General features: G+C 56.5%; 2 protein-coding genes across 6 annotated transcripts; one reads left to right on the forward strand and one right to left on the reverse strand.

The window, feature by feature from the left end:
* The first annotated feature begins 732 nt into the window (after positions 1-732).
* TMIGD2 (transmembrane and immunoglobulin domain containing 2) lies at positions 733-7,775 on the forward strand. Of its 4 annotated transcripts, XM_025861489.2 has the most exons (6): positions 733-835; positions 3,054-3,404; positions 6,861-6,896; positions 6,987-7,088; positions 7,320-7,373; positions 7,463-7,775. In XM_025861489.2, the coding sequence occupies exons 1-6, from the start codon at positions 790-792 to the stop codon at positions 7,549-7,551; spliced, it is 678 nt and encodes a 225-aa protein (XP_025717274.1). In that variant the 5' UTR covers positions 733-789; the 3' UTR covers positions 7,552-7,775. The 4 variants fall into 4 exon arrangements, with proteins under 4 accessions (XP_025717274.1, XP_025717272.1, XP_025717273.1 ...); XM_025861487.1 differs by having other exon boundaries at positions 7,320-7,775; XM_025861488.1 differs by having other exon boundaries at positions 3,293-3,404; positions 7,320-7,775.
* An 861-nt stretch (positions 7,776-8,636) lies between these two features.
* Positions 8,637-14,990, reverse strand: SHD (Src homology 2 domain containing transforming protein D). 2 transcript variants are annotated; one of them, XM_073887224.1, is made up of 7 exons: positions 14,923-14,990; positions 13,433-13,900; positions 12,729-12,834; positions 12,462-12,650; positions 11,343-11,466; positions 10,004-10,123; positions 8,637-8,907 (listed from the first exon to the last, which is right to left on the reverse strand). In XM_073887224.1, the coding sequence occupies exons 2-7, from the start codon at positions 13,727-13,729 to the stop codon at positions 8,721-8,723; spliced, it is 1,023 nt and encodes a 340-aa protein (XP_073743325.1). In that variant the 5' UTR covers positions 13,730-13,900; positions 14,923-14,990; the 3' UTR covers positions 8,637-8,720. The 2 variants fall into 2 exon arrangements, with proteins under 2 accessions (XP_073743325.1, XP_025716816.1); XM_025861031.2 differs by lacking the exon at positions 14,923-14,990 and having other exon boundaries at positions 13,433-14,069.
* Between the last annotated feature and the right edge of the window lie 3,186 nt (positions 14,991-18,176).

Genomic DNA, 18,176 nt, shown 5'->3' on the forward strand with positions numbered 1-18,176 from the left:
CCAAGCTCAGGCCTCTGCTGCCTGCCCCCTGTTCCCACACCTGCATCACCTAACCTTCCAGCGTGACCCCCCCCCCCAGCTCAGGTGTGTTTATTTTTTATTTTTATTTTTTTAAAGATTTTATTTATTTATTTAGTTGACAGAGAGAGAGAGCGCACAAGCAGGGGGAGCAGCACGCAGAGGGAGGAGAAGCAGGCTCACTGCTGAGCGAGGAGCCGGATGCGGGACTCGATCCCAGCACCCTGGGAACTCACTGAGCCACCCAGGTGCCCTCAGGTGTATTTAAATAGCATCTCCCAGGGCGCCTGGGTGGCTCAGTCATTAAGCGCCTGTGTTCGGCTCAGGTCATGATCCCAGAGTCCTGGGATCGAGCCCCGCGTCGGGCTCCCTGCTCGGCGGGAAGCCGGCTTCTCCCTCTCCCACTCCCCCTGCTTGTGTTCCCTCTCTCGCTGTGTCTCTCTCTGTCAAATAGATAAATAAAATCTTTAAAATAAATAAATAGCATCTCCCAGAAAGATTTGCACTCACTGGGACGCAGTATTCCATTCACACACACATACTGCTTTTCAGATTAAAGAAAACAAAAACAAAAAATCTTTGGGGAAACCCGGGCACCAGAGGGGAGGCAGCAGAGCCCTAACCAGGATTAGTTACTAGACATCTGGCCTGGCTGTCACACCTGCCTCTGTGGTGGGGGGGCGGAGACTGTGGCAGGAAGTCTGTCACCTAGGATGGGGGGATGGGGTGTCGGGCGCCCGCCAGGAGGGGGGGGGGCCTGGTGGGCCAGGAATGGAGTCCCTGGGCACAGCGCTGGTCCTCCTGGTGCAGTTCTGGGGTGAGTACTTGGGCCCCCTCTCCCCTCTGCCCTCCCTGCTGTTGTCCATCACCCCAGAAGCCTGCCCCCTGGCTCCCAGCCCCTGGGACCCAATCTCTGTGCTCCGTTAAATAGATCCTGTTTCTCTCTGATACCCAGAACCTTACAAGGCTTGAAGGGTTCTAGCAGGATCCTCAGACTGGGTCCCTAGAGTAAAACTCACACCACGACCTACACACCAGGCTTGCATGAGGGGGCTCCGCTGGCCTCTGTCGTCTGCACCCTCCACAGCTTTCCTTTTCTCACCCTTGTCTGGCCTGCTGCCTCTTTCTTTCTTTCTTCCTTCCTTCCTTCCTTTCTTTCCTTTTTTTCCCAATACACCAAGCTCCATCCCACCTCCGGGGCCCTTGCACCTGCTCTTCCATCCGCCTGGATCTCATCTCTCTAGCATCAGCTGCCATTGCAGATCAAAGGCCAGGAACAGGCGCCTGGGTGGCTCAGTCGTTGAGCGTCTGCCTTCAGCTCAGGTCATGATCCCAGGGTCCTGGGATCGAGCCCCGCATCGAGCCCCACATGGAGCCCCACATCAGGCTCCCTGCTCAGCGGGGAGCCTTTCTCCCTCTCCCACTCCCCCGCTCTCTCGCTGTGTCTCTCTCTCTCTGTCAAATAAATAAATAAAATCTTAAAAAAAAAAAAGGCCAGGAACTTGAGCTAAAGGCACCCCTTCTGGAGGGTCTGCTAGGCACCTCAGACATCTCAGGGGCCCAAAGCAAACTTTTCTTCGACTCCAGCCTTGCTCCTCTGTCAGGATCCTCCGTATTGGCCTGAAGCCACCGCCCTTCACACAGTGCCCGAGGCTGAAACCTTGGGAATCTGCTACCGTCCTTCTTTACTTTTCTCAATCCATTTGGCTGCTGATCGCTTTTTTCCAGGGTCCAGCCCCTGTTACTATGCTCGTGGACCCTCATCCCCCAGCCACCCCTGAACCCCTCTCCCACCCCCACAGTCTGTTCTCAACACAGCACAGGGTGATCTTTTTAAAACTTAAATTGGGGGGCGCCTGGGTGGCTCAGCTGGTTGAGCACTGACTCCTGATTTCAGCGAAGGGCATGATCTCATAGGGTCGTGACATCCTGAGGTCAGGCTCTGTGCTCAGTGTGGGGGTGGGGTTCTGCTTGAAATTCTCTCTTTCTCTCCCCCTCCCCCTGCTTGCATGCTCTCTCTCTCTCTCTCTCTCTCAAATAAGTAAAATAAATTAAAAAAAAAACCTTAAATTGGACCATGTTTTCCTCTGCTCCCCTGGTTTCCTATCACACTTAGATTAAAAAGCAAACTGCTTCCCTCTCCCCACCTCCACCCTGTGGGCCTGCAAAGCCTTGTAGAAGCATCTTCTCTCCAATTCCACTTCCTCCCTCTCTCCCCCTCAGTCACTCTACTCCAGCCACAAGGGCCTCCTCGCTCTTTCTCCAACATACCAGGCATGGTTGTGCGCAGGGCCTTTGCATGGCCTGCTTCCTCTGCCTGGCGTGCTCTTCCTCCATTTTCCTTTCTTCCCACCACTGGCTACTTCTTACCATTTGGATCTCAATTCAAACATCACCTCCTCTGAGAAGCCTTCCCTGACCACCCTCTATAAGTAGATTCTTTCTCACTTCAGCCTTACCCTCCATCAGGATTCTCACTTCATGACATCCCGTGTCTCTCTCTCTCTCTCTCTCTCCCCCCCCAGACTGTCAGCTCCAGAGTGGGGCAAGAATTTCTGTCTGTCTTCATCACGTCTGTCTGTGTCCGTGGTGTCCAGAACAGGGCTCGGCACACACAAGGCAGTATTTGTGTGCCGAGAGCTGGACTGGTCATAGAGTCCTCCCAGAAATCTCCCAAGTGCCGAAAGAAAGTTAAACCCATTTCACAAATGAAGACTTTGAGGGGCTCCTGGGTGGCTCAGATGGTTGGGTGTCTGCCTTTAGCTCGGTCATGATCTCAGAGTCCTGGGATCGAGCTCTGCTCAGCAGGGAGCCTGCTTCTCCCTCTGTCTGCTGCTCCCCCTGCTCGTGCTCTCTCACGCTCTCTGTCAAATAAATAGATAAAATCTTAAAAAAAAAAAAAAAAGACTTTGAGCCTCAGTGAGACGTGATCTTGCAAAGATCATGTAGCCTCAGCCCTGTGGGCCACTGGGGGAGTAAGTCCCCCCCCACACACACACACCAGCCTTACTTCTTGTATCCCCTCGTCCTGCAAGGAGCCACAGGCCTGAGAGTGCAGCAGGAGCCCAAGTGGTTGCAGGTGACACAGGGAAGCCAGGTGACCTTGGCCTGCTGGGTGATACAGTCCCAAGCCTGGGAGCGGCTCCGGGTTGGGTGGACCAAGGACGGTGTATCCTTGTGTGAGCCACACATCACCAATGGCAGCCTCAGCCTGGGGGTCTGCGGGCCCTGGAGGCTGCTTTCCTGGAAGCCGCCTGGCAACCTCACCCTGCAGCTGGACCACGTGAGCCTCAACGACAGTGGGGACTACGTGTGCTGGGTGGCCGTGGAGATTCCTAAGTTGGAGGTGGAGCAGGGCAATGGCACGCAGCTCCTGGTGGAGAAAGGTATGGGAGCAAGTGGAGGGAAGAAGTGGGCTCTTGGAACTTATAAGATCTTAAGACTCTAGAATCTCAAATTCCTTCCTAGGAACATAAACTCTAAAGTCTTCCAATGGGATTCTTAGAAGCAGAGATCCTGCAAAGTCAAGAACGTCAAAATCTAGACTTGCAGAACCAAAGACATGCTGGAACTTATAATTCTAGATGAACACTCAGCAAACATTCTGTAAAGGCCCACAGAGTAAATATTTTCTGCTTTGTGTTCTACGTTGTAACGACTCCACTCTGCCATTATAGCGTGAAATCCTCCATAGACTGGACAGGCGTGAATGGGTGGGGCTAGGTTCCAATAAAACTTTATTTAAAAAAACAGGTAGTGGGCCTAGTTGGATCCACAGGCTGAAGTTTGCTGAGGCTTCTTCCCGAATTCCACAATCATGAAGACTCTCGAATACATGTAATTCTGGAGTTTTGATTAAACACAATCCCAGAATCTTTTTTTTAAAAAAATGTATTATTAAAGTATCTCCAACATACAGAAAAAAAAACGCATATTGTAAGTGGCCGGTTTAGTGGATGCTTTCATCCATTTGGGCTGCTATAACAAAATACTGCAGACTGGGGTGGTTTGTAGACAGCAGAAACTTATTTCTCATAGTTCTGGAGGCTGGAAGTCCAAGATCAGGGCCCCAGCATGGTTGTGTTCTGGTGAGGACTCTCACCCTGCTTTGTAGTTGGTGCCCTTCACGTGGAGGAAGAGACAGTGATGTCTCTTTTATAAGAACACGTATCCCATTTGTGAGGGCTCAGGACCTAATCACCTTCTGAGGTCCCACCTCCTCCTTCCATCACCTCCAGGGGTTAGGACTCCACGTAGGAATTGCAGGGGGACACGTTCGGACCACAGCCCGAGCCCACCCCTTGTACCAGCACCCAGCTCAAGAAGCAAGACTTCCTGCCTCCCGGACCCCTTCCCCCCACCCATGCACACACGCATCATCCTGACTTCTGGCTGCATAGACTTATTTGGCCTGGCTTTGTGTGCTACTTAAGGGAAATCCTAGAGTACATTCTCTTCTGTGCCTGGCTTCTTTCATTCAACACTGAATCCCCCACTCGGCCAGAAGGTACGTCCATCTTGGTCACGCAGCAGCGGGATGTTCTTTCTCTTTCTGTAGACCACCACCATCCATCAATCCAATTTCCTATGGATGGGCATTTTGGCAGCTCCTGGTTGTTGGCAATCACGAATAAGGGCGCTGTGAACAAATTACAACTGGTCTTTGGCCAACACATTTCTGTTGTGCCTCAGACAATTCTAGGATCTCGAACCACAAAACAGATTCTTGCAGTTCTAGAATCCTAGGGGCGTAGAAGTCTAGGCTCTTAGAACTACGGCATTCTCAATGGGGAATCTTGCTCCTAAGGAGGCAAGAATTGGTTCTTGGGGAGCAACAAAGATTTTATTTTTTTACGTATAAAGCACAGATGTGTGGGCAGTACACAGAGATTCACGCTGTATCTGTGGTACTGAAACGTCATGGGGAAACAACGTAAGATTTTAAAAGTCTCTTTGGGGGGTGATAATGAAAAGAGGTTGAGAAACTGACATAAAGGAACAGATGATTCTAGAATCTTAGAATTGCAGTATCTTAAATACTTTAAATAGGCTTTTAGAATTTTTCAGGCTCAGAGCGTGTAAGGACAGATATAGAATCCACACTGAAAGCCTTTGATTCTCCAGGCTAGAAGGAATTTCCCAGTTCGGCTAAGCCGGCTGCCTCCATCTAGAGATGAGAAAGCTAAGGCCCAGAGAAGGCCTAGATGTGTCCAGCCACATCCACGAGCCAGGGACGCAGCCAGCTTTCTCGAAAGCCCAGCGCATACACTCCCCCTATTCTGCATGACAACCCACTTTGGGCCAAACCCTGCATGGGGCCTGGAGGCGCCAGCAGACCCAGAGGGGGCTCGTGCTCTCTCAGTGGTTCCTGAGGGCCTCGGGCACATGCCTGGACCCATGAGGCAGAGGATGGAGCACCTCCCCAGTTCCTGGCCCAAAGAGATGCCCGTTCCTCTCCTGTTGGCAGGACCCTCCCACCGCCTGCCTCTAGGGCCATGCCTTATGGCTGTCCTGCCTGCCCCCACCTTCTAGTAATGAGAGGGCCAATTACCAATTAGCAGAATCTGGATTGCAGAGGCACCAGGCTGTGCATTGTCGGCATCTGCAGGGATGGGGACCGGTCTGCCTCCAGCTACACACAGCTGGCTCTCCCCTCCCCCCCCCAACAGCTGCTTGGTAGTCCCCAGGGACCAAAGCCAACTTTTTTTTTTTTAAGATTCTATTTATTTATTCATGAGACACACACACACACACACACACACACAGAGGCAAAGGCAGAGGGAGAAGCAGGCTCCCCATGGAGCAGCGAGCCCGACGTAAGGGCTCGATCCCAGGACCCTGGGATCACGATCTGCAACTAAGGCAGACGCTTAACCGACTGAGCCCCCCAGGTCCCCCTGACGCCAACTTTAAAACATACAAGGTGAAGAGGTCAGGGGCGCTGGGCCTCATCTTAGTCACACCAAGAGCCTTTGGCTGGAGTTCATATCAACTATACAGACCTGGGAACATGTCCCCACTCTGCTGTTCACTTGCTGTGTGACCTTGGGCAAGTAACTTGACACCTCTGTGCCTGTTTCCTTAGCTCTGGGTTAGGTGAATTTGAAGTAATTATATCCAAAGAGTTTATTACAGGGTCTGGAACATGATAAGTCCTCAGTAAACCTAAGTGATGATTTATGTCTGTTAGGCTCATCACTCAGCAAGACTCAAAAGGTCAGGCCAGTATAAGCTTTTTCTTCCTTTCCTTTCTTTTTCTTTTTTCTTTCTTTTCTTTTTTCCTGAAACAGAAAAGGAAAGGGGAGCTGAGGTGAGCAACACCTTTGTTCAAAGCAAGGCACTGTTGCTGCCTGGGTGCATGACCCCAGGCAAGTGACTCAGGCTGAGACTCAGTTTCCTTGTACGTAAAATGCGCTCGACAGCAGAGTTGAGCTCAAAAAACAGGAGCCATAAAGATGGTGGATTCCATGACCAGGATCGTGAAGCTCACGGTGGCAATGATGGAGCTCATGATGTCAGTGATGGGGCTTATGGGGATGACAGGGCTTGTGATGGGAATGGTGGAGTCTTATGGGGGTGATGGGGTTCATGACAAGGATGGTGGGAGCTCATGATGAAAAAAATCCATTCGGCGATTATTTTACAATAACTGAGCAAGGCAGAAACGGGCCGCCTCGTTTTTCAGAAGAGGAAACAGGTCCGGAGGGACACCTGCCCGGACTCACGCAGCAAGGCAGGGGCGGAATGCTGACGTCCCGCTGGGATGGGGGGGCTCTGACCCTGAAGGGTGGAGGCTGGACTCGAACGTGAGCACCCCCGAGACACAGGTTTCTTCTCTGCAGATGGCCTGCCCGCGAACCAGACCTCGGTCGACTCAGGTGAGCCCCGGCCGCGAGCCCCGCCTCCAGCCCCGCCCCGGCCCCCGCGCCCCGGCCCCCGCCAGACCGCCCCGCACTCCCCCTCCCCAGGACTCCTGGTGGCGCCGCTGGTGGCAGGGGGCGTGGCCGTGGCCGCCTTCGCGCTGAGCGCCTGGGTCTGGGGCCGACGTCGCAGCAGGCGCGAGGACTCAGGTAACCGCCCAGGTGGCGGTGGGGGCGGCAGACGGGTTCCGCCGGCGCCCCTGCCCCCGCGTGGCGGAGGTGGGAACTGCAGCCGCTTGGCCCGGACGCCGAGCGCGCCCCGTCTGCCCCTTCTGGAAGGAGGGCGGGTGGGGCTGCGCCGGGTGGGCGAGAGCAGAGGTAGGCTGTCTCACGTGATTTTCCCCTCTTACTGTGTGTCATCCCTCCCTCCCACCTTCGCAGGGCATCCTCTCTACGGGAACGTCCTTTACCAGCCCCGGAGGGCCCCAAAGAAGAGTAAGGCGTGGCGTGTGGAGGGGAAGGTGCTGGACATCCCCAGCGCGGACCAGAAGAGTCAGAGCTTCTATTCCATCTCTTTCCCCCAGCCTCCCGGCCCCCAGCAGCTCCTGGCCCAGAAGCCTTGCCCCAGCCCCAGGTCGAGTCACCCCATATCTACCGTCGGCCTCTCCCCTGACCCACACCCCTCTGGGCGGCAGTGGCCAAGAGGGCTCCTTGAAGTGGGGAGAGGACTCGAAACCCCAGAAAAGATCCCCTCCCACCAATGGCCATGTGAAGATGTGACCGATTTCCCAAAAAGTCAGGGAGTCCAACGGCCCAGCCCAAGACCCGGTCCTCATTACTATACCGCCGGATTCCTCCCTCACCCCCAGAGCGCTCAATAAAGGCTTATAGAGGAGAGCCAGATTTTGTGAGTTGGGGGGTGTTAAAGATATCGGAGGGGTTGTCTGGGGGTTCCTGAGCCCCAGGATGGCTGGGGGGGGGAGTCCACCGTGGTGAGGGGGCTCTGTAATGACTGGCTACTTGGAGAGTAGCCTTCTCTTCTCTTATCCTTGGAGAGTCATGTCCAATTAGCAGAGAAGTGATGCCCCCGACCTCCACACAGCACCTTGAGCTGGAAGCACCCCCCTCTCTGGGTCGTTGTGCAGATGAAGGGTGACGGGGGGACATCGGGGCTGCCTGGAATTCATCAGCTCCCCGGGTCTCCTGCCCGACTGTCACCTTGAAGTGTCACCAGCTGGGCTCGGCTCCCCTCCCCCACTTCTGCTGTTTCCATGGGGACAGATGTCCTTTCCGCAGCAGCATCAGGCCTAGGCAGGCAGCCCTGCCGGGGTGCAAGGGAGGGGCCGCGTGGGGGCAGGGCTGGCCTGAGAGCCTCCCCCGTCGGTTTCTCCATCTTTGTATCTGTCTGTATCAGCTGTGTCCGGGTTTTCCTCTGACCTCATACGATCTCTCCCTGCCTAACCCTAGCTCTCTTACTTGTGTTCCCCGCCCCCCACCCCCCCCCCCCGCTGACCCCGTGAGCAATTCAGGCTTCACCCCCAGCTGGGGATGCCGTTCCCCCCTAAGGGTGTAAGGGTCACTCATCCTCTCCTTTCCCTGGAGCTGGGATCCCTGCCTCCCAGAAAGGACACTTGAAACACACAATAACTTATTTATTTTCCAGGCCAGGGGAGTGCTCGGAGACACAATTCTGGTCCCTAGCACCCAAGAGAGGGCCAAGAAGGCAGCTCTGATGAAGACCAAGGGCCTGGAGGGGTGGCGAGTCTCTGGAAAGACTTGGAGCGTTTGCAGCCAGTGATTCTGGGCCCGCCCAGTGCAGCGCAGGGGCTGAAGGTGCTGGGGTCAGGGGGTCTGCATGACCACGGGGTACAGCAGGGCCAGATGCTCAGCGCCCTGCACAGGCAGCGGCCGGGAGCTGTAATGGAGGACCAGCTCCGGCACGCTGGTGAAGGGGCCGCTGTGCTGACCCAGCACGAACTGGTTCTCTCGGGTCCGTGCGAACTTCAGGTGTAGGAAGCTCTGGCTGCTCCTGGGGGACAGGCGTCAGAGTGCCTTGAGCACCCCAGACCTGCTCATGCTCTCCAACCCTAAAGCACCCCCCCGTAGCCCCCAGAAGCTGGTGGCTGGCATTCCCAAATATTTCTGCTAAATGGCCACTTGGGTGCCAAGCTCTGGGCTTGCTCCCCATTGGCAGGGATGCCTTGCCCGCCTGTCCGCTCTAAAGGCTGGGGTCCCTTTCCTTGCTTCCATCTCTGGCGAGTTGAATGACATTGAACCTGGGAATGATCTTATCATCACTAATATGAATGAAACACTTCCTGTTGCCGGGACACTAGGCCCAACAATTCCTGTGTGTGTGTGTGTGTGTGTGAGTGTGTGTGAGAGTGTGTGTGAGTGTGTGAGTGTGAGTGAGTGTGTGTGAGTGTGTGAGAGTGAGTGTGTATGAGTGTGTGTGTGTGTGTGGGATTTAATCATGGCAACATTACCATGAAGTAGGTGCTGTTTGTAGCTTCATTTCATAGATGAGAAAAGCAAGGCCCAGAGAGGTTGAGGAATTTGGCTAAGGTAACACAGCTATAAAGTGGCAGAGGCAGGCTTTAAAGCAATTCTCCAAGCCCTCTTCAATGTTGCCCTTGCAGGAATCTCACAGTCAGGTGCCCAGTCGAATTTTGGAGCTTGTTATAATCAGACACATTTAGAATCTTAGGCAGAGAAGCACGTAGAATCAGGATCTCAAACTCAAAGGCCTACAGGGCCACTCAGAGATTCTGGCCCCGAGAGACACTTCAACTTTTGGACTGGAGGAGTTTAAAGGAAATAATCTAGGTCCCCACCTCACCCACATCCTAGGTCTACTGGATGGCTTCCACTCCGCCTTCTTGCATACCTCCGGTGACAGGGGGCTCACTCTTCGTTGGAACCCTGCCTACGGCCTCCCTGGAAGCCACACCCTCTGGCCCACTGGTCCCAGAAGTCCCCTCCACGGTTCCGAAAGCTTTGCTGGGCAGCCCTGGAAGCCCCGCCCGCTGGTGCCACCTTCTGCTCCCACGGAATTAACCCGAAAGCGAAAGCCCAAGGCAGGTAGTCCTGTGAGCCTCGGTCCCTTCAGGGGGCTGGGGCCTCACCTGAGGGATAGGGAGCAGTCTTGGGGACTGGTCTCGCTGAGCCGCACGAGGTAGCTGCCTGCCTTGCAGAGAGACAGGAGGTTCTCGGCATCTGCCCGGCTCAGTGGGCCGTGAAACCACCTAGGGGGTGGGGGCAGATGTCTCATAAAGGGCAATCCCCCTGCCAACACCCCCTGGGGGCTGGTGCAGGCACAGCCCTTTCCAGGACTTGTGAGCTCCAGGCAAACAAGTGAGAACAAGTCCCCTGGGTTTCTCAAGGGGAGCCTGGTTTTCAGGCAGACACGGTTTTTCCCTGCAAGGCAGCTGAACCCAGGTCCACGTGGAACTGCTCCCTCCAGTTCAATAGATACACCTGACCTTGATCTTTACAGCCTCCCTAGGTTAGGTGCCCAAGGTCCTATTTCCCCTTCCCTAATCCCTCAAGTTGAGTCACTTGCGTCTGGCTTTCTAGAGATTGGCCACAACCCGTGTCCCCACCCACCTGTTCCATCATTTACTTAATATTTGTACTGAATATACTCCGAGAGAGGTTAGCATTTGCGAGCAAGGTCTCACACACACAGGAGCGCCAAACAGACTTCGCGGGTTTTGTATTGAAAGAAAACTGAACAGAGAGGAAACATCTCCTCCTCCTGTGCCTCAGTGTTCGTCAGTACGTTCTGTACGGCCCCCCTAGGGGGTTTGGGAGTAACTGTGATAAACACACCATGGTATCTTTTGGACTGGAGGGGTTGAAAGGAAATATCTAGCTCCCCACCTCATTGGGCTGGGCTCAGTGGGCTTTTAGGGAGTTCCTGGAGGAACTGCTAGGCTGGAGAGACACAGAGAAGGCCCAGAACCTCCCAGCTGGTGCACCTCACTCCAGCCCAAAGTTGGGACCCCCTCAAAACTCTGCTCCTCTTAGCTCCATCCCCAGATCCGCTGGGATGCGATGCGGATGATTGCTCTGTACCCTCAGGCTCATGAGCGTCATCCAAGTGAACGGAGGACATCCCCTTTTACTCTGAGCTGGGCACCATCTTGGGGGTTTTGAGCCCTAGGTTCAGAGAGGTTAAGTGACTTGCCCAAAGCTACACAGCCAAGAGATGTAGAGCAGAGATTAGAACCCAGAATCTGATGCCAGAGGAATGAGACACCATGTGATTCTGCTTTGTACCTAGGCCAGGTGTCTGACACAGGCAGGCTCTGGCACCCAGTGAAGATTAGTTGAAGAAAGGAATGAAGTGAATGAATGAGTCATACTTCCCCCAGCCCCCCAGTCCGAGGAGTGGAGTCTGCAGCTGGTACGGGGCGGAGAGGGATTCAACCCGGCTCCTCCAACGTCAGCTTCCCCACTCACGGCTGTTTCTCCAGGGGCAGGGCCGGGTCCACGCGCTCTGCGGGCTGGGGGCTTCTGGATGGGGGTCTCCGGAGCTCTTTGGCTGAGCCTGGGGTCCTTTCCCACTCGGGACTGTCAAACTGCACTGGAGGGGGAGGGTTAGAGAGGAAAGGGTTAAGTCCAACCCACCTGGGAGGGGCGGGACCGGGGTAAGCCAATGCACTCTCAGTAGGAAGGCGGTGCCAGTTTGGGAAACCTATCAGAATCCAAGACAGGAGGGGCTGGGTTTAAGGGCTGGGTAGGATTGGTCCAGGAGCAACCGGTCAGCCTTCAGAAGAAAGGGGTGTGGTCACTCCTAAGTGTGGTGGCTGGCGAGGGCGGCCCAGTTCCACGAGGGACGAGGGATGCCTTAGAGGGATGGGTGGGTCGTTCTGCAGATTCTGGCCAAGTCCTAGAGCTAGACCACCCCCCCACCCCAGGTACGGACAGATAGAGTGAGGCACTGAGCCCCAGTGATCCTCCCAGTCGTACAACTTCTGGGGCCAAGCTGGGTTCGCACAACTCTTCCTGGTCCAAGTTATTTTATTCTTAAAGCGGACCATAGTATTGTTACCCTTTTACAGAAGAGGAAACAGAGGCCACAGACTTATCCATGCTTCCCCAACTCAGGACTTGGCCCCAAGCCCACCTAATGATCGTTACTAAGAAAGGCTACCCTGTCCCCAACAGCTCCGTGTGAGCACTGTCTAGCACCCAGTTTACACGCTCCCTGTTCTGTAGCTGCTATAAGGAGCCCCATTTGATGGGTAAGGGAACCGAGACTAAAAGATAAAGCGCGTTTTCCAAGTAAGTGACACAAATCCAGGTCTACCTGATGCCAAAGCCTATCCCTACATTACAGTGAGCACTACAGGTGCCCTAAAGGAGTTTCTCTCCTCGAGGAAGATACAAGTTCTCCTAGGAAGAGAAATTTACGATTATCAGCCATTCACACTTTAGTGAGAATGAATAATCTACCAGAGTGGCAGGTGATAAGGGTCTGTTTTATAAGTTGAATCAGAGGATATGACCAGAGCAGGAAACCGAAGGACATGGACATTCAGGGCCGGGGGACGGTCAAGGCCTGGGTCGGAGGGGCACCTGCAAACGCCTTGGAGATGTGGTCTTTCTTCCACTCCCAGGGCTGGTCATACTCATCCGCAGGCCGCTCGTCTTCCTGAGGCAGCCGGCTCTGGCGAGGTCTCCTCCCAGAAGGGGCCCCATCTCCTGGCTCTTGGTCCTGCTCCTCATAGGGAGTGTCATACAGCTGCACCCCCTTGCATGGCAGTTCTGGGGGGCCAAGAACACTGGTCAGCTCCCACACCCACCGGGGACCCGGTCCCCTTCCCACAAGCTCCGCTCACTCACCGCTCACGGCCCGCTGGGCATCATAGGGCTCCATGTAACCATCATCTGAAGGTGGTGGGTGAGGCTGGGCATCAAAGGGGTCTGAGTACTCTGTGTCGAGTTCCAGCTGGAGAAAGAAGTAGAGAAGTAAAGGCACTTCGTTTGTGCTCTTAATCACTGCCCAACACAGCCTCCTCAAATCCTTCTCTGTCTCCACGGAGGGTTTGGGGTCGACTTCCTGATCATCTGGGAAAAATACTGGAAAAGGCATGGGCATTGGGGGCAGATCTGGGTCAAGTTCTAACAAGCTAGGGCCATTGTGACCTTTGGCCAGTTGCTTCTCTTCCGTGAGCCTTGGCTTCCACTTCTGTGAAATGGGAATCGTGACAGAGGAGGGGCATAGTGGTGGGGGTTCCAAGGCTTGCTAGGGGAGTGACTCACTCTGATCTGTTTGGGGAAGCTGAGGGGAGGGGATTAGAGGTGGGGAGCAGGGAGCAGGGGACCGGGGGACAAAGCAGGGCCAGAGAGATAGTGGGACAACCAGTGCTGAGCCCTGGAAAGGGACAGAAATCAGACTCCACTAAGCAGGTGGGGGATTGGGGAGTGTCTGCATGGTGCTCCCGCCTGCCCCATTCAACGAGGTTCCCCGACATCCAGGGAGCCCAGCCTGGCCCTCCCCACCCAGTCTCCTGGGGCCACCCAAAGTCTGGGACTTAGCCACGCACCTCTTCCCCGGGGCTGCCCAGCAAGCCCTTGGCTCTGGCCATGGCTGCTGCCTCCACCTTGATGAGCCGGTGCTTGGGAGAGTCGTACTTGGCGTCTCCGAGGCCCTTGGAGTCCCCGGGGCCGGCGCGGTCGGCCTCCAGGCGGCCGTCTGAGTCCTCATAGGGGTCCTCGAAGTCCAGACTCTTCTGCTCGCGGTAGGCCCTCAGGATGTCGCTCTCCGTGTAGTCGGGGGTGGGCGGCTGCGGAGGGGGCCTCCGACCGCCAAAGCTCAGGTAGTCCCGCAGCCACTTGGCCATCTGTGCGTGTGTCGCGCCAAACCTGGCCACTGTCAGAGGGGGACCCACATGCCCCCTTCCCGGCCCCCTTTCTCCGCAGAGTCCCCAGGGAGAAGGGGGGGGCAGGAGGGAGGGGGAGGAGGAGAAAGAGGAGGAAGGGGGGAGGGGAAAAAGATCAGGTGTGTCCCTTGGCTGGGCTCAGAAGGCGGTGAAAAGAGAAAAGAAGGAGACAGAGGGAGGAAGAGGAGGAAGGAGAGCAAAAGTCCACCTTAGCCCGGCTCCTCAAGGACGGCGGGGGAAGGGGGCGCCCCGCAGGGCCCTGAACGCCGAGCGCCGGGTGGCCGGGCCAGGGCGAGGGGCACCCGCGGAAGCGCGCGGAGTTTCCGCGGGAAGCGCGGTCCCCGTGAGCGGCTCTGCCGCCCGCCGCCTCCGGGAAGCTCGGGGATTCCCTTCTGCTGGGCCGGGAGTCGGGGAAAGCGCCGCCCGCGGGCGCCCCCAACCCCGGCTCAGCCCGGACGCCTGGGTCCTCAGCGCAGCGGGCGGGCTCCCCCGGGGCGCGGGCGCGGGCGCCGCGCGCAAAGTTGGGCCGCGGGGACGGTGACCTCCGCGCGGCACCTCCTTTGTTGCGCTCCTCTCCGCTCCGGGGGGAACCCGGGTCCCGCAGCCCCCCGGCCCGGCCGCCTCGATCCGGCCCCAGCCACCGGCACAAAGGGAAATAAAACCTCCTCCAATCCCCCTTCACGCTTTGGGAGACTTTCCCCGCCGCGGCCGGGAGGTGGGACTTTGGGGAGGGGGCGCGCAGGCGGACGCCCCAGCCCCTACCGGCCCCCGGCCGCGTCCCGGGCTGCGACGTCAAGGCTTCCCCGCCTCCCCCTCCGCGGCTTCCCCCGCCCCCTCCGCTCCCCCTGCAACCCCCTCGGAGGTGACTGAGACCTTCAGCTGCTCTGGGAAGGGAGGGGAGGCGCTGCACGCCGAGGGAGGGGGCTGCGGGGCGGGAGGCGCGGGGCCGAGGCCGCAGCAGCTGGACACTGACCCGGAGGACCACGGCTGGCAGGAGCGCGCGAGGAGCGCGGGAGGTGGGAGCGGACAGGGCTGACCTTGCTCAGGAGAGCGAGAGGTGCAGAGGCGGGGAGCAGCGGGGAGAGAGGGAGGCGAGGTGGAAATTGGCCGGGAAATGGGGGTCTGGATGTGACCGCGAGAGGGGTGAAACTGACCAGCAGATGGGGTGAGAGCGACCACTGTTGAGGGTTGAAATTGAACCAGTATCTGGCGGCGCAACTGACCAGCAGATTGTTCCAGAGGTCACTGGCTAAAATTGATGTTGATGCAGCTGAAGGAAGCGGGGAGGCAACGGGAGGGAGGGAGGTCTGGCGTCCCCTTCCCAAGAGGACTCTTCTCTGTAATACCCCCCCCCCCCCCCCCGCCCACCACCACCAGGGGACTAATTGCAGCATGGGGGAAGGGGGCTGGGGCAGCTGGCCTTGGGAAGGGAGATGGTATCAGTGCCTGGAGCGTCCTCAGCATCTGTCCCTTTGTGGCTTCTGGGGATGGAGGCAGGGAGGGGGGACAGAAATGAGGGGGGTTTCGCCTGGCCTGGTTGCCTGTTGGCGCTGCAGCTGTCTGGGGGCGAGGACACTAAGAGGTTTGGGGTAAGGGAAGCAAAGAGGTGTGCTTGCCTATTCCAGAGCAAACACGGTTTTTCTTTCATCCTAAGGGGGCTTGTTCAGCTCCCCCCAATACTGAAGTAAGAGAGGGGTGATCCGGAAGAGTAAGGCTGCAGATTCCCTTCTCCCAGTGCCCCACCCCCACCCCCACCCCCTGACCCCCAGGGTGGGCTTGTGCCTGTGGCTTGGAGGGGAGGGAAACCTAGACAGAAGTCAGAGCTGACACTGGTGCGAAAATGCACCTGGGGAAGAACAGTGGGTCGGGGCCATGTCTATGCTGTCTGTGATTTGCGTTCCTGGTTTCTAACGGGGGTTCTAGCAGGAAACCCCCAGAGAGCTCAAGGCGGGATCGCCAGGAGGCTGTTATTTTTTCCCATGGGGAAACTGAGGCACAAAGATGGGGAGGACTTGCTCAGAGCCACCGCACAGCTCATGTCTGCCCGCATGTCCTGATGTGGCCTGGCTGGGGCGGCACTGGAGACCCACTAGAGTGTCTTCATGGGCTCAGCGTTTCTCTGCCTCTGCCCCACGGTTAGCCCCATTTTCCAGGCAACGACACTGAGGTCCGGAGCTGAGCGGGCAAAGCCCCTCACCGCAGCAGGGGCTTCCGTATGTCCTCTCCCCAGCTTTGGCCGTGTCGCCCACATGAACCTGTTGAACTCGGTCCTCCTCCTGCACTGCCTCCACGCCCCCCCCCCCCCCCCCCCCCGATCAGCGACAAGACAGCGTCCCTGGGGACTGCCAGGGAGCAGGGCGGGTAATTGTCCTGTTTTCTGTCAGCCGCCAGGCAATTCCCGGCTCGGGGATGAGCTGTTGACAGATCTCATCAAATCTGAGCCCTCTCCCTGTCAGATAAATGCGGGACGTCTGAGGTATAAATATTTGAAAGGGGCCTTCTAATTACAGCGTGTGTCAGGAATAGCAATTAGAGGCCCTGGAGGCAGAATCAAACGGCCGTTTGACTTTCCTGGGCTTTTGAGCTGGCTTCTCCTGGGGCCGCCCGCCCTCCCCCACCCCCCCCCACCCCCCACCCCGCCCGAAGGAGAGGAGCCGTCAAAGGGTTCCGGGAGGAGCGAGGAGCGGAGCGGGAGATGGTGGATGAGGAGAGTCAGCCTAGGGGGCTGGCGACCTTGCTGTGTGCCCTTGAAGAACCTCAGGAACTCGGGTTTCTGCATGTTGATGGGCAGCGGCGGGTGGGCACTGCACGGACGAAGGCGAGCAGGTGGGGTGGTCTAGGGGTCCTAGGCTGAGGCTTCCGCCCTCCCTCCAACCCCCGTAGTCCGGGAGGCAGTGTATGAGGGCGGCTCAGTTTCCAGAAACCCAGCTCTCCTGATCTTGGGTGGTGACCTGGGCTGTTTTCCCGTCTCTGAGATGGGAGAACAGCTGACCTCTACTGAGTGCTTCTGGGCGCTGTTTGGAGCATCTTTTGTTGTTGGTTTTTTTGTTTTTTGTTTTTGAGATACAGTTCACATGCCCAACAATTTACCCACTTGAAGTGTGCATTTCAGTTTGAGAATGTTCACAAGATCATGCAACCATCACCACTCGTTCCAGAACATTTTCATCACCCCAACAAGAAACCCCACTCCTCTGGGCACTCTCTAGTCTTCCCACTTCTCCCACACCTGGCACCTCTAATCCACTTTCTGTCTCTCTGGGTGGGCCTGTTCTGGACCTTTCACATAAATGGAATCACACTCTACGTGGCTTTTTGTGTCTGGTTCTCTCACTGAGCATTGTGTTTCCAAGGTCCATCCGTGTGTGTGTGTGCGCGCGCGCGCGCGTGCGCTCCCTTTATGGCCCAGTAATATTCTGTTGCATGGCACATAGTAGGTGCTCAATATATGCTTTAGGTAAGTGGGACCTTAAGGAGCCAGTTGGGGTCCCTGGGGGGGTGCTGTGCCTGCCTTCTCTGTCCCCTCATCCTTGTCTCATGGAACAGCCAGTCTGGAGGGGGGATGGGAGCCAAGGCACCAGGATAAGAAGGGACGGCTCATGGTGGGGCCTAAACACTCTAATCTGATGGAGGAGACATAGCCCTGTGCTAGGAGCTCCTACTCTGATAGGAGAGACAGTCTCTGCTCTAAGAAGCTCCTAGACACACCCGTGCCTTTTAAAACTCGCAGTTTGATGGGAGAGGCATGGTCTTGACCTCAGAAGCCTCAGTCTGATGGAGGAGATAAGTATCTGCCTCAATAGGCTCCCAGTCTGATAGGGGAGGCATGATTCTACCCACTGAAGCATTCAATCTGACGGAGGAGGCATGGCTCTGATTTCAGGGGTTTCCAGTCTGATTCGAGACATGGCCCTCCTTTTAGGTGCCCCTAGTCTAATGGAGGAGACAAGAGCCTATCCTTAGGAGTCCCTGTCTGATAGGGCAGGCACGGTCCAGCCTTCAAGGACACCTAGTCTGATGGAGGAGAGATAGCTCTGTTGTCATGAGTGCCCAATCTGATGGGAGAGGCACAGCCCAGCCCTTGGAGGCTCTGTCGGCAAGAGTTGCAGTGGAGTTTGGTCATTAAAGGTGTAGCCTCGGAGCCTTGCAGTGGCAAACCAGGTCCTGTCCCTCACTCACTCTGAGACCTTGGCCAAGGAGCTTCCCGCCTCTGTAAAATCGGGCAGTAACACGACATGTACCCGAGGGAGTGAGCGGCAAGTTTTGGTGTAGAGGGAGCTTGGTGCAGAGCCTGTCACGCAGTTAGAGCCTGGGAAATGGGGCATTGGCCCCTGTCTCTGTGAAGTCCAGGCTCAGGCCAAGTGGGCTCTAGCAAGAGGGCAGGCCACCCCCCACAAGTCCCTCTGCT

The sequence above is a fragment of the Callorhinus ursinus genome, unplaced genomic scaffold (assembly GCF_003265705.2).
Source record: "Callorhinus ursinus isolate GAN/ISIS: 27379988/994484 unplaced genomic scaffold, GSC_fseal_2.0 scaffold77, whole genome shotgun sequence".
NCBI classification, from domain to species: domain Eukaryota; kingdom Metazoa; phylum Chordata; class Mammalia; order Carnivora; family Otariidae; genus Callorhinus; species Callorhinus ursinus.

Coding starts and splice junctions, on each gene's coding strand:
- SHD (XM_073887224.1), bottom strand. CDS start 13,729: ATGGCCAAGTGGCTGCGGGACTACCTGAGCTTTGGCGGTCGGAGGCCC. Junction 12,651..12,728: donor TGCCCAGCGGGCCGTGAGCG/GTGAGTGAGCGG, acceptor TTGGCCCCCCAG/AACTGCCATGCAAGGGGGTG. Junction 11,467..12,461: donor CATCTCCAAGGCGTTTGCAG/GTGCCCCTCCGA, acceptor CTCCCCCTCCAG/TGCAGTTTGACAGTCCCGAG.
- TMIGD2 (XM_025861487.1), top strand. CDS start 790: ATGGAGTCCCTGGGCACAGCGCTGGTCCTCCTGGTGCAGTTCTGGG. Junction 6,897..6,986: donor CCAGACCTCGGTCGACTCAG/GTGAGCCCCGGC, acceptor CCCCCTCCCCAG/GACTCCTGGTGGCGCCGCTG. Junction 7,089..7,319: donor CAGCAGGCGCGAGGACTCAG/GTAACCGCCCAG, acceptor CCACCTTCGCAG/GGCATCCTCTCTACGGGAAC.